Genomic DNA, 13,776 nt, shown 5'->3' on the forward strand with positions numbered 1-13,776 from the left:
ATTAAAAAATCAGCTGAGTATGGTGGGATGTGCCTGTACTATCAGCTACTCAAGCTACTCAAGAGGCTGAAGTGGGAGGATCACTTGAGTCCACGGGTTCAGGGTTAAGATGAGCTAGGTCATGCCATTGCACTCCAGCCCGGGTGACAGAGACCCTATCTCAAAAAAAAAAAAAAAAAAAAGGGCAAGGTGTGGTGGCTCAAGCCTGTAATCCCAGCACTTTGGGAGGCCAAGGTGGGCATATCATTTAAGGTCAGGAGTACGAGACCAGCCTGGCCAACATGGTAAAACTCCGTCTCCACTAAAAATACAAAAATTAGCCGGGCGTGGTGGCAGGCACCTGTAGTTCCAACTACTCAGGAGGCTGAGGCAGGAGAATCACTTGGACCTGGGAGGCAGAGGTTGCAGTGAGCTGAGATCAGGCCACTGCACTCCAGCCTGGGCAACAGAGCGAGACTCCGTCTCAAAAAATAAAAGAAAAAAGACCCTGGAGGATGGTGTCAAAGTAAACAGAGAGGCCAGAAAGAGCAGGTGCCATGTATCCAAGGAGGACAAGGGATCCACAAGGCCTGGGGACTTAAGAAATGCAGACAGCTTGGCCATGCCCTTCACACATCTAATGTAACTCTGTGGGACAGATACTAGCATCACCAAAGATGAAGCCACTGCACCACTCCTCTGGGTGCACCTTAGTTAATCAGAATGCAGGAGGAGTATCTCCTTTCAGGGAAGGACATCCCTTGTGCTCACTCTCAAGAGTGCACAAAGGTCACAAATCCGAGGGAGGATGGAGTGTCAGGTGCAGAAGATACCTGCCCTGCTGAGGCCAGCAAAGCAGCTGGCCACCCACCAAGCCACCAGCCCAGGAGTGTGAAGCCTTGAGAAAGGGAATGGCGGACACTACCCCTGCCAAAAGTGGGGGATAGGAGTTAAGGATGACAGAGGCGTCCCCATACGAGGAAGCAGTGGATTCAGCATTTGAAGTCAGGTTTATTTTTAAGTTCATGCTGCCTCCATTAAGAAGCAAGAGACTCCGGTGGTTTCTGGTGTGTGCCCTCCGGCAAATCACTTCATCTCTGGGGTAAGCTGCAAAGGCCTGTGCTCCCAGGAGTTGGCGTATCACTCACCAAGTGGGAACAGTCCTAATTCGAGGATTTCATGTGTGTGACAGACAGGGTCTAGCTCTGTCACCCAGGGGCTGGAGTGCAGTGGTGACATCACTGGTGGTCGAGCATAGTGGTCGAGCTCACTGCAGCCTCGACCTCCCAGTCTCAAGTGATCCTCCCGCCTGAGCCTCCTGGGCAGCTGGGCCCACAGGTGCCATGACGTTTGGCTAATTTTTAAATATTTTGTAGAGACGGAGTCTCCCCATGTTGTCCAGGCTGGTCTAGAAAGCCCAGGCTCAAGCCATCCCCCTCTCTCGGACTGTCTGAAAGTGTTGGGATTACAGGGGGATTACAGGCATGAGCAACCGTGCCTGGCAGAGGATTTTTTTTTTTTTTTTTTTGAGACGGAGTTTCACTCTTGTTGCTTGCTGCCCAGGCTGAAGTGCAATGGCAATGGCGTGATCTCGTCTCACTGCAACCTCTATCTCCCAGGTTCAAGTAATTCTCCTGCCTCAGGCCCCCGAGTAGCTGGGATTACAGGCGAACGCCACCACAGGCGCATGCCACCACACCTTTGTATTTTTGGTACAGACGGGATTTCTCCATGTTGGTCAGGCTGGTCTCGAACTTCTGAACTTGTGATCCGCCCGCCTCGGCCTCCCAAAGTGCTGGGATTACAGGCGTGAGTCGCATTTCTTTATTAAAGGTTGACCGTCATCAACCTCCACTGGCTCCACCTCCTCCGCGCCCCGGGGCGCCCCGCACAAAGATGGCGAAGTCGGTGCTGGGCGACTGTGCCTCCGCGCCAGGGGTGGAGAACCGAAGCCCCGCCCCGGGGAAGGCGGCCCCGCCGGCTAGTGCTGACTCGTGTCGGTGCTCCTGCGCCTGCGCGGAGGGAGACGCGGGACAGGTGCGCGTGCGCAGTGAGCGTCTGCGAGAGCGACTTAGACGCACTCGAGCTGAACCTCGGCTGCCTGCGGGTGGTCAGGGTTTTGGCAATTCCCCGGTGTGAGAGGGGTCGGGTGTGCTCCCAGCGGCGACGGGGCCGAGTTCACCAGCGGCCGGGGCAGTAGTCGAAGGCCCGGCCCGTTATGTCCCGGGTGCCGTGGTGCGGGCAGTGAACGCGCGCCGGGCGGGATGGGCCGACGCCGGGCGCCAGAGCTGTACCGGGCTCCGTTCCCGTTGTATGCGCTTCAGGTTGACCCCAGCACTGGGCTGCTCATCGCTGCGGGCGGAGGAGGCGCCGCCAAGACAGGCATAAAGAATGGTGTGGTGAGAGCTCAGAGCCACTGGGGCTGGGTCTTGCTGTGGGCTGGCGGCGATTCCAGGGTGGCCGGGGGTCGCGGGGCGGGCCACACTCCAGCTTCAGGCCCTGCCCACTTCTGTTGGGAAGACCCGCTTGCCTGTCGCCCCGGCGCGAATTTCAGTCGAGAACTCAGCAGGCAGAGGAGAGGCTTTTAAGGTAAAGTGAAAGCTGCACACAGCTGCAGAGCCGGCAGGAACGCTTCAGCTCCGCCTCGGAGCAGCTCCAGGGCTCTTATTCTGGCCTTTTCCCGGAGGTCTTGCCTGCCCTCTAGCAGCGGCGAGAGTGGTGCCTTTGGGTTTAGGCTAAGTTCCTTCCCTCTTCTGAGCTTCACCCTGTTCTGTAAAACGGAGGTAATAATCCCAGTCCTGCTCAGTGTAGAGATTTGTGAGGCCCAAATGAGAGAAAAAAGACTCGAGAACCCCTTGTGAACTATAACGTGCAGAAAGTAAAGGGGTAAGACATCAGACTGTTCCTAGACGTGCTCTCTGGGCACCCCTGAACTTGCTCATCCGGGTTCCCCCTCCCACAGCACTTTCTGCAACTAGAGCGGATTAATGGGCGCTTGAGTGCCTCCTTGCTGCACTCCCATGACACAGAGACACGGGCCACCATGAACTTGGCACTGGCTGGTGACATCCTTGCTGCAGGGCAGGATGCCCACTGTCAGCTCCTGCGCTTCCAGGCCCATCAACAGAAAGGCAACAAGGCAGAGAAGGCAGGTAAGGAGCTCTCTCCCTCTCTACCCGCTTGGGGAAAGGGTTGAACGAGTAAGGTCACTCTTATCTTGGTGTCTCTAAAGAAGTGGGTCTGGAAGTAGGGTTTTGGTAGCAAGCTAGAAGCTGTATGGGCACCTGCCATGGAGAGAGGGGCCAGTACTCCTTACTGTAGAAGCCTAGAACCTGGCCAAGTGTTTGTGTTACAGGTTCCAAGGAGCAGGGGCCTCGACAAAGGAAGGGAGCAGCCCCAGCAGAGAAGAAATGTGGAGCGGAAACCCAGCACGAGGGGCTAGAACTCAGGGTAGAGAATTTGCAGGCAGTGCAGACAGACTTCAGCTCCGATCCACTGCAGAAAGTTGTGTGCTTCAACCATGATAACACCCTGCTTGCCACTGGAGGGACAGATGGCTACGTTCGTGTCTGGAAGGTGTGGGTTTGTGGGGTTAGGGAGGATGAATGTCAGTAACAGCAAGACCAAAATTGTGAGAAGCTGAACGTGGCATCTGGGAAACTTGTGAATGAAGCTTGCATTGGGGGCCATTAGAAGGGAGTGGCGTGGAGATCAGTCACAGTGTACTTGCTGGACACCTGAGTTAACTATGGTGGTGGTTTGGCTACAGGTACCCAGCCTGGAGAAGGTTCTGGAGTTCAAAGCCCACGAAGGGGAGATTGAAGACCTGGCTTTAGGGCCTGATGGCAAGGTGAGGGGGTGGGGGTGGGAGGAGGGTGGAGAAGGAGAGAGGAGGTGCTTATGCTGCTTGCCCAGTGAGTGGCTCCCCTAACTGTCCATCCTTGGAATCTTTATTCCTGACTAGTTGGTAACCGTGGGCCGGGACCTTAAGGCCTCTGTGTGGCAGAAGAATCAGCTGGTGACACAGCTGCACTGGCAAGAGAATGGACCCACCTTTTCCAGCACACCTTACCGTTATCAGGCCTGCAGGTGTGAAGACTTTGCGGGGTGGCTGAAAGAGGCATAGCCCAGCTGTGATAGGGGAGAGGGAAAAGACTGGGGATGGGAGAGCTGGGGAGGAACTTGTTGAGTTTTACCTCAGGTCTGACCAGGGTGCAGGTGGTGCACAAACCTCTGAGGAGGGTTGGGCAGGACCCGGGAGCTGAATAGCTCCTCATCCGGCCCCCAGGTTTGGGCAGGTTCCAGACCAGCCTGCTGGGCTGCGACTCTTCACAGTACAAATTCCCCACAAGCGCCTGCGCCAGCCCCCTCCCTGCTACCTCACAGCCTGGGATGGCTCCAACTTCTTGCCCCTTCGGACCAAGTCCTGTGGCCATGAAGTCATCTCCTGCCTCAATGTCAGGTGCGAGACATTGCTGCCTTGGCTAGGTGGGGGTCCCTGAGGGAGCTTGGAAAGGAGTCCTGCCTGGGTCCCCGCGGACCGGGATTGGGGTATGAGGGTTGCTGCACAAGCCTCCAGGACAACGAGCACTTTATTGTTTGTTGCAGTGAGTCTGGCACCTTCCTAGGCCTGGGCACGGTCACTGGCTCTGTTGCCATCTACATAGCTTTCTCTCTCCAGGTAATGGGTGGAGGTTGGCATGGCCCTGTCGGTGGACTGTAGGCCTGTGTCTACCCTGAGTGTGCAGGAAGGAGTGTGGCCCGTTCTATAGAGGGAAAACCTGGGGGTGGGGAGCATGCTTTCCAGAAAGACAGTTCCCAGCTAGGCCTTTCCTCACTCGTTTTCCTTCTACCCGCAGTGCCTCTACTACGTGAGGGAGGCCCATGGCATTGTGGTGACGGATGTGGCCTTTCTACCTGAGAAGGGTCGAGGTCCAGAGCTCCTTGGGTCCCATGAAACTGCCCTGTTCTCTGTGGCTGTGGACAGTCGTTGCCAGCTGCATCTGTTGCCCTCACGGCGTGAGTCATTGGGCGGGGCAGGCAGGCACCACCCCACCTTTAACTGGAGCAGAAACATGCCCCCCGGGGGCTACGCTCTTGTTTGTGCCACTCCCCCTTTGAAGGGTTCTGGTTTTCAGGCTGGGAAGCCCCTTTGCCTGCTGACCTCTCCCTTTCCCTCCTGCAGGGAGTGTTCCTGTGTGGCTCCTGCTTCTGCTGTGTGTCGGGCTTATTGTTGTGACCATCCTGCTGCTCCAGAGTGCCTTTCCAGGTTTCCTTTAGCTTCCCTGCTTCCTGGGAATCAGGAGCCTGGACACTGCCATCTCTAGAGCAGAGTGGAGGCCTGGACTCCCTTTGCTCACTCCATTCGGGTCCACAGCTGAGGCTGCCTCTGATAAGATGAATGGGCACTGCCTTCCCTTCTAGTGAAAAGGCTTGGTTATGGCCCTGCCTGACTCTGGGCCCCAGGAACCCTGCCTTCATCATCTGTGGATCCATCCAGAACAGTGGTGTCTGAAGCCCAGGTCATACTCCCTGCCTCTTTCCTTCTGCCTATTAGAGGCTCGAGAGTTGAGCTTGTCCTTTCTCTAGAAACATGTGAAGATGCCCAAGAGCCTGGAGGCACTGCTGTCCTTCCTGCAGAAACAGTTTCTCCTCCTCCCCTCACAGCCTTGGGGCCAGTTCCCCTTCACATGAAGCCCCTGGCATTTGCTGGGGAAGGGACTGGCCTGGTACTTGCTGCTGGGGCAAAAAGACGACTTGAGTAGTAATCTGGGGGTTCAGATGGGTAGCACTAAGCCAGCCGGCCTAAAGATGCAGTAAGTTCCTAGATAGTCTAACCTTGAGGAAAGGGAAAATGAACCTCAGCCCACTAGGCAGGAAAAGTTGATATTTAATAAACAAGGAAAGAGTGAACTGAGACCCCCAATGGTACTCTTGTCAGCTATTTCTGTCCTCAGAAGGCGAGAGAGCCCAGAGGTCAGGCAGCCCCTCTGGGGGCTGGAAGATGGCTCTGGCGTACTGATGCAAGAGGCAGCTCATGTAGCAGTGCTGCCATGGGAGCAGCCGTTCCAGGAAGCCGACGTGGCCACCCCTGGCTGTGATGAGCAGCGCAACGTAGGGGGAGTGTTGGGTGGCCTGTATGGGAAGGGCTAGGAGAGGGTCAGGGGTCAGAAACGGCCTTTACTGGGAGCCCAGGCTGTCTGTCGCGTCCCTCATGGCCCATTTTCCTTGGGGCCAAAGTGTCCTGATTCAGAGTACTCACCACCGACGGGGGAGAAGGGGTCATCTGCTGCATTGAGACAGAGCACAGGGATCCGGATGGCATCTACCTTGGTTCTAGGGCTTGGCTGCTTTGTAGTAGGTAACACAGTCTTGATATCCAAAGGCCACAGATGTGTAGCGCTCATCAAACTGGCGGATTGTGCGGGCCTGCAGGTGTTACCGTAGGATAGGCTAAGATGATAAAGAATGGGAAGATAGTGGAAGACTCATTTGGGGGGGCCCAGGGGCATGGCTGAAGATTATACCTGTAGCACAAAGTCTATGTCCACCACCTTTTCAATCACCTTTCTCTTTCTACAAGAGTACATAAGAGTTTGGCTTGACACCTGGACGTGATCCCCCGCCCCCAGGCCCTGTCTTACTATCTCATGTGTGAAGAAGCCCAGAGAGAACTGACCGAGCACTAGGAGAGCTTGGAGTGTCTGCCATCCTACTCTGTCTACTGCCTCCTCCCACTTGCCACGACCCTACCGTTGCACAAGCTGGCAGAGCGCAGCAGTGAGGGGCCGATTGAAGAGCAGTGAGTTGAGTGGGGTTTCCAGGGAGCGGGTGGTCTCAGAGGAATCCCAGCATGCAGACAGAGTCAGTGCTGCCACCAGCCCTGCAGCCTGCCCGGCCTGTGCCAGGTGATTCAGCACCAGTATCCTGTAGAATTGGACAAGGGATCATGAAAGAAGGGTTTGCATTAATGTGAGTTGGGACAGAGGGAGGGGACATGGAGGAGGAAAGGAAGACTGGGCCTCTGGGTTAAGCCTAGGCAATCTTTACCCTCCAAAAGAGATGCCCACGGCTAGCAGTGGAGCTTGGGCATAGCGGTGCTTTATGTGGTTCACGACTGTCTGTAGATCTTCAGTATTGCTGGCACAAAAAGCCCTGTGGGTCTGAGGGCAAATCAGATCATTAGGTAGGGAGGGAGACCGTGGTCAGAAGGTGGAGGGGAAATTGAGGAAGGAGAGGTAGGAGGTAGAGCCCCAGGGCCAAGGATCTCTAAAGGGAGTGGGTGAAGGGCTACTATGAGGAAGGCCGCTACTCACCTGCAGTTCCTCCCCACGGCAGCCCCGGTTGTTAAACACGACAGCCCTGTGGCACACAGGTACATCTTAGCTAGACCCTTCTTAGCCCCTCTTCCCTTTCAGTAGTCTTCAGAAAGACCCCTGTCCAAAGATTCCCTTCGTGTAGCATTCTTCATATCTATCAGTGTCCAGATTGATTTCTCCCTAGTACACGTTCTCAGATGCCACCCCACTCCGGGGCTGCACCCATCCTTACTGGTAGCCATCCCTCAGAGCTTGGTTAACTAGGTGCAAGATGTATGTCTCCTGGCTACTGCCGGTGATGCCAGGAAGCAGCAGCACAATGGGCTGGGTAGTAGGATCAGGGTCTTGGCTGCTGTCAGGCTGCTTGGCCCAGTCTAGCAGGAGCTGGCCTCCATCTGGTGTTTGGAGGATGTTACTGTGGTTTTGGAGGAAGAGGCACACAAAGATAACAATGTGATTCAAAAGCTTTGTCCTGTGCCCCACCCATAAACGAGTCTCATAACTTCCCATCAGCATCCTCTGAGGGTGTTTTTCATGTAAAACAGTAAGGCTTGACAATGTGGGGTGGGGACATAAAAGATCATGACCTGATGGCCATGCAATTATATAGCCCTTCCATATAACATCCACTCTCATTGTACCCTCAACACAGGGATGTAGATGAGACAGATTACCTACATTTTAAAAGTGGTAGATTTTCCCTAGATACCTGGGGTTTCACGTTCACCCTGTTCTGTCCCTTCTTACCTCTGATAAAAGACTAGGGGCTGAGACTGCAGGAATACTTGGAAGATGCTTTGTAGTCACCCCTCAAAACACCACAGCGTTGGGTAGAAAGTCTCCGTGGTGATGGAACAGTGTTGCTCCAGGAAGGCCAGAAACTGGGGCCCAGCCACCAGCCGAGGCCTCTGTAATCACACAACAGTCTGCCCCACTTCCCTGACTTTTGCATCAAGCTAATGAGGCACCCAACACCAGAGGGTGAGAGGGCCCCTCTCCAGAGGACAGCCGGGAGGACCCTGCTTTGTCTGCACGTGAGATACTCAGCACAGCTCAGTTGAATGGCCAAGTCTCTGATAATACACTCCAGCTAGAGCCCCTAAAAACCCAGTCTTGGAGTGTCACTGCCCAGAATTGACCCTGAACTGGGAGCTGCTGAGTTGACTGACTGCTGACTTTCCTGCTCAGCCTATCCATGCCCCAAACCCATTTTGGAGACAGCAGGTAATGTAAATAGCCAGGTTCAGTGGTGTGCGCCTGTGGTCCCAGCCACTTGGGAGGCTGAGGTGGGAGGATCGCTTGAGCCCAGGAGTTCAAGGCTGCAGTGAGCTATGATAGCACCACGGTTCGCTAGCCTGGGCGACAGTGAGACCCTGTCAATAAATAAGTGCCCAGCTGATCCCCTGCAGAAAAAGTCGGGGTTCTGGGCAGGGGCTGAAGAAATGCAGCACCATTCAATCTTCAGCCTTTACTTTGCAGTTGAAAATGAAGCCGACCGGGCGCAGTGGCTCGTGCCTGTAATCCCAGCACTTTGGGAGGCTGAGGCGGGTGGATCATGAGGTCAAGAGATGGAGACCATCCTGGCCAACATAGTGAGACCCTGATTCTACTAAAAATACAAAAATTAGCCAGGCATGGTGGTGCATGCTTATAGTCTCAGCTACTCAGGAGGCTGAGGCAGGAGAATCGCCTCTGCACTCCAGTCTGATGACAGAGCAAAACACTGTCTTTTTTTTTGAGACAGAATCTCTCTCTGTCACCCAGGCTGGAGTGCAGTGGCGCGATCTTGGCTCACTGCCAGCTCCACCTCCTGGGTTCATGCCATTCTACTGCCTCAGCCTCCCGAGTAGCTGGGACTAGAGGCGCCCACCCAGGCCGGCCTAATTTTTTGTATTTTTAGTAGAGACGGGGTTTCACCGTGTTAGCCAGGATGGTCTCAATCTCCTGACCTCTTGATCCGCCCGCCTTGGCCTCCCAAAGTGGTGAGATTACAGGCGTGAGCCACCGCGCCTGGCCTAAGGGGCTTCTTTCTACCAGGGACCTTATCTTCTCTTACTTGTGGGGCCCCTGCTGTTAGATTGTGCTTTAAAGGAAGAACAGCCCTAATGTGGATCGATGTTTTTCTTCCTTCATGCCAGCCAGGGGGAAGGTGACAAGGATGAAATAACAGGGACAGATGAGGTCAGTGGGCACTGAGCCCTGACTTTTAGCTTCTCTGCTGTATTCTGGACAGACCTCAAGTGAATGAGAGAGCCTAGCCACGTAGAAGGCATGTGAAGGAGGAGTATGCCATAGGTTCAAGAATAGAAACTGCATATCTGCAATGAGTCCTAAGGAACATGAAGACCAGGTTTCTATCTCCAGTATAGTCCCCATACTCTACAGGGGCAAATGGCAGAGAGGCCAAGTTGATAGTGCAACTGTTGGGAGATGTGACTTTCAACCCTAGTCCTTAAGCCCTGGAATTATGACAGCTGTCAGTCGTGTGCAGGCACTGGACTAAGCCCAAGCTTATGAGGTATTTTATAAGTGAAGAAGTTATGACTGACAGATGTTAAGTGGTTTGTCCAGTTACACAGCAAGCAAAACAAAATTACTAACTATGACATTACCACCAGTACTTGTAGGTAAGATTTGTTGAGTGCTCATTAAGCTCCAGGCATTGTGCTAAGCACTTCACACAAATTTTGTCTTGTGATTTTCACAATGGTTTCATGAAATAGGTTGTATTTGAATGCTGAATAACTTGTCAAAGGTCAGAAGCATGCCAGAACTAGTTAGTGGCAGAGCAGGAGATTCAAACCCAGGTCTCTCTGACTCTAGAGCCTGCACTGCCTAGTCACTGTTGTGTATTGCCTCCTAATTGCCAAGATTTTGAGTTGCTATCCATTTTTTTTTTTTTTTTCTCCTTGAGACGGAGTTTTGCTCTGACACCCAGGCTGGAGTGCAGTGGTGTCATCTCAGCTCACCACAACCTCTGCCTCCTGGGTTCAAGCGATTCTCCTGCCTCAGGCTTCCGAGTAGCTGGGATTATAGGCATGAGCCACCATGCCCGGCTAATTTTTGTATTTTTAGTAGAGACAGGGTTTCTTCATGTTGGTCAGGCTGGTCTCGAACTCCCGATCTCAGGTGATCCTCACACCTCTGCTTCCCAAAGTGTTGGGATTACAGGCGTGAGCCACCGTGGCCGGCCCTAAGGAAGACATTTAGTAAACAATAAATGCTAATGTAGAAAGCTCTGAAAATATGGAAAAGTCTCAGTAACACTAAAGACTCCTGTAGACCTTTTTAAAGGACTCGAACCAGTAGGTGTCTTGTTAGACTCAGCTACCTAGAACAGAGTTTAATGAAGATGAAAATATTTGGCTTTTCCTGGATATGTAAATTATGTATTTATCTAAATTTCAGTGAGAAAAATCTCCAAATTCATCAAAATCAACCTCTTCAAACTTTCTCATCACACTATATGGAGAGCCTGGAACATAAAACAGGGCTGAATGAGCAAGGACAGGGTCATCCATCAGTTCTGGGCTAGGCCAGTTTCAGGCCTCAGCCAGCCCTTAAGGGAAGGGAGGCCCTACTAAGCTATTTGGGGGGTGGGTGGTGGTGGGAGTTAGCCATGACCCCACAGACCTCTGGTTCCTTCCTTCAGTGCAGCTGAAAGACTCAGCTAAACCACCTAAAAAGGAACGCAAAGTGTGCACATCTCTGACACCTCAGGATGCCTTCCAACCCACTTTTCCCAAATGCTTGTCCACATCATAGAGAGCAGCACCCTCCGGTGCCCAAAAGGCCCAGGTGGCATGGGGAGCACATGGGATGCAGAGGCACTAGGGAGGCAGAGCCGAGTCTCCATTCGGTGGGAGCAAATTTCATCTGTGGGGAAGCCCAACCATTCCAGCTCCCACCAAGGGCTCAAGCCCGTGTCTGGAAGCTGCCCCTACACCCAAACCCGCCGGCCAGAGCACTGGACCCGCACCCACCTGAAGGACACATGCCCAGTAGTAGCCCAAGTAGAGGGCAACGGCAAGAGCCAAGGGCAGAGAAAAGGTGTCTGCCCAGGTGCCATTCTGGGGGCTCAGGAAGGAGTTCAGCATCTTGTGTTGGGGGCTTCCGACCCTTAGGCTCCTGGCTGGCCCCGGCTCGCCGGCCGCCTGCCATAGGCAGCCTGTGCAGGTCCTGTCCCCGCTGCCGGCCGTTCGCGCTGCCCGCCCCGCCCACCGCCGGTGCCGGCGGCTAGGCGGCGAGAGGCGGTGCTAGTTGGTCGCTGGGCTGGGCGGCTGCGCCTAGTGTCCCGCGCGGAAGTAACTCGAGCGACCTGCGAATGGCCTCCCGCCCTCCCCCACCTTCTGCTTCCCCTCTGCGGTTCCTGGCTCTGGAGCCCGAGACAAGCGGCCTCCCCCAGCTGCCATCTTGGTGCGCGGCATCTCCAGCTCCCTCAAACTCTTCCCCGGCGACGCCCTGAGTCCAGCAGCCTGGCCAGAGCCCCTCAGGCACTCGCAGTCAGTCACACACAGGACACAGCTACTCCCACGGTGACATTCTGCTCTGTCACAGACTACAGTCATTCACAGTGACCCTCACCAGTCACTGTCCGACTGTGACACCCCACACTGTCACACAGCTTTCAGATGCTCAGTGTTGGCACTGCACACACATGCAGCTTCCTGCAGTGTCACTCTGTGTTGTCTCATACAGTCCCTGCCACACAGTCCTCAAACAGTAGATAATTTGCTCACCACCCGCTCTGTACCAGGCACTTGATGCAGACCCCTCCCCCCCTGCCATGTTACTGTCCCTGTCTTCATTGAAAGATGGGAGGTCGTCTACTAAGAGTAATGGCTTTCAACCTTGACTGCAGATCGGAATCATCTACGATTTTTAAAACTGCCAGTGCCCAGGCCCTACCCCCGATACAGTTGGTCTGGAGAGGAGCCTAGGTATCAGTATACCGTAAAACTTATAGGAGGTTCACAAGTCATCAGGGCTTAACAGAGTCCACACAAGGGAAGTACCAGTTGTCATGGGAGCACTGCAGGGGTGCCCGGACTTCATGGGAGGGTGTTCTAGCAGATGGGGCAGCATAGGCAAAAGCCTGGAGGTGAAGGATGTCTTAAAGGAACAGAAAGAAATTTGGTGTGGCTGGAACATGTGGGTGGTCAAGGACCACATAATTGCTGCAGTTTATCATAGGTCAGAGGAAAGCCATCCTAGGGTTTTAAGAAGGGAAGAGTGACATGAGTTATGTTTTAGGAGAATCATTCAGTTGCTGGGAGAATAGATTGGAGGAGGAGGAAAGTAAAAGCAAAGAGGCCACTGGGAGGCTGCTAACAGAACACCAGGCTCAAAAGATGCCTAGACTGGAGTATACCCAGGAGAGGAGTGAAGAGCTTCAAGATCAGAGGCACAATTGATAGAACCTGGTGGTAGACTGGAGGCAGGGGAAGAAGGAGGAACACGGATGGCCCCCAGGTTTCCGACTGCACAGACATAAAGTGCCCATCCCTGGGATAGGGAAACAGAGGAGAGGAAGATTTGAAGAGGAAGATGATGCATTTAGACAGACATGTAGAGGATGGGGTGCTGGTGAGTGTTTTAACTGCGTTTCCTTAGGTTCTGTATTTGTCTCTTTGGCATCCATAAATCACAGGGCCAACCTAATGTCCAGGGTTATTTACATCTCCCTGCAATCCAGAGCTCATACTCTGAGTCACTTCCTTTCTCTAACTTTCACATTCCAAGCCAGTATCTCCCCTGCCCTAAATCGACCCAGGACCAGGTAACTAGTACCAGTCCCTGTGCCCCAGAGTGCTCTGGGATTATTCAAACTAGGCAGCCCCAAACCACTTCTCCGGCCTTACTGGGAGAAGTACACCCCAGTAAAGGACTGTACCTTCCCCTCGCTCCTTTCTGCCTCCTGTGTGACACTGGCACTTCCCCCTGTGACTGTGCCTTTTGTTTCTAGGGGAACTGTGAATAACATTAAGCTTTTCTTTCAATGGCAGTGACCTCTTCATGTCCTCACTCAGCCACCTTTGTAAATTAAGACTCAGGCACAAATTAGTAGGATATTCAATGCCTGAAGTGGCCTGGGGCTTAGAGATTGGATCTGGAGAATTGGTAATCATCGGCATTTAGGTGGTATATTAGTTGGCAGTTTGCTCTAAGAAAGCACTACAAACTGGGTGTCTTAAACCAGGGCTCCCCAACCGCCTGGGCTGCAAATTGGTACTGGTCCATGGCCTGTTAGGAAGCAGGTGAGCAGGGTGAGCAAGCATTACCGCCTGAGATCAGTGGTGGAATTAGATTCTCATAGGAGTGCAAACCCTATTGTGAACTGCACACAAGAAGGATCTAGGTTGCGTGCTCCTTATTAAAATCTAATGCCTGATGATCTGAGGTGGAAGTTTCATCTCAAAACCACCCCCTCACCCCCAACCCTTCTGATATGTGGAAAGATTGTCTTCTCTGAGGCTGG

At 53.6% G+C, this 13,776-nt stretch overlaps 2 protein-coding genes across 4 annotated transcripts; one reads left to right on the forward strand and one right to left on the reverse strand.

Moving 5' to 3' along the window:
- Positions 1–1,989: 1,989 nt before the first annotated feature.
- PREB (prolactin regulatory element binding) lies at positions 1,990–5,902 on the forward strand. Of its 3 annotated transcripts, none has more exons than XM_011972646.1 (9): positions 1,990–2,378; positions 2,942–3,131; positions 3,335–3,555; positions 3,749–3,829; positions 3,944–4,068; positions 4,268–4,441; positions 4,588–4,660; positions 4,839–4,998; positions 5,165–5,902. In XM_011972646.1, the coding sequence occupies exons 1-9, from the start codon at positions 2,244–2,246 to the stop codon at positions 5,257–5,259; spliced, it is 1,254 nt and encodes a 417-aa protein (XP_011828036.1). In that variant the 5' UTR covers positions 1,990–2,243; the 3' UTR covers positions 5,260–5,902. The 3 variants fall into 3 exon arrangements, with proteins under 3 accessions (XP_011828036.1, XP_011828037.1, XP_011828038.1); XM_011972648.1 differs by having other exon boundaries at positions 1,998–2,378; positions 3,009–3,131; positions 5,165–5,896; XM_011972647.1 differs by lacking the exon at positions 4,839–4,998 and having other exon boundaries at positions 5,165–5,771.
- On the reverse strand, positions 5,852–11,395 carry ABHD1 (abhydrolase domain containing 1). The gene is given in 10 exon segments (XM_011972645.1): positions 5,852–6,128; positions 6,242–6,323; positions 6,325–6,408; positions 6,507–6,555; positions 6,733–6,906; positions 7,030–7,142; positions 7,296–7,341; positions 7,531–7,713; positions 8,046–8,206; positions 11,282–11,395. Coding segments are annotated over 10 exon segments (1,218 nt in total). The 3' UTR covers positions 5,852–5,916.
- Between the last annotated feature and the right edge of the window lie 2,381 nt (positions 11,396–13,776).

The sequence above is a fragment of the Mandrillus leucophaeus genome, unplaced genomic scaffold, assembly GCF_000951045.1.
Source record: "Mandrillus leucophaeus isolate KB7577 unplaced genomic scaffold, Mleu.le_1.0 Scaffold13, whole genome shotgun sequence".
Lineage (NCBI taxonomy): Eukaryota > Metazoa > Chordata > Mammalia > Primates > Cercopithecidae > Mandrillus > Mandrillus leucophaeus.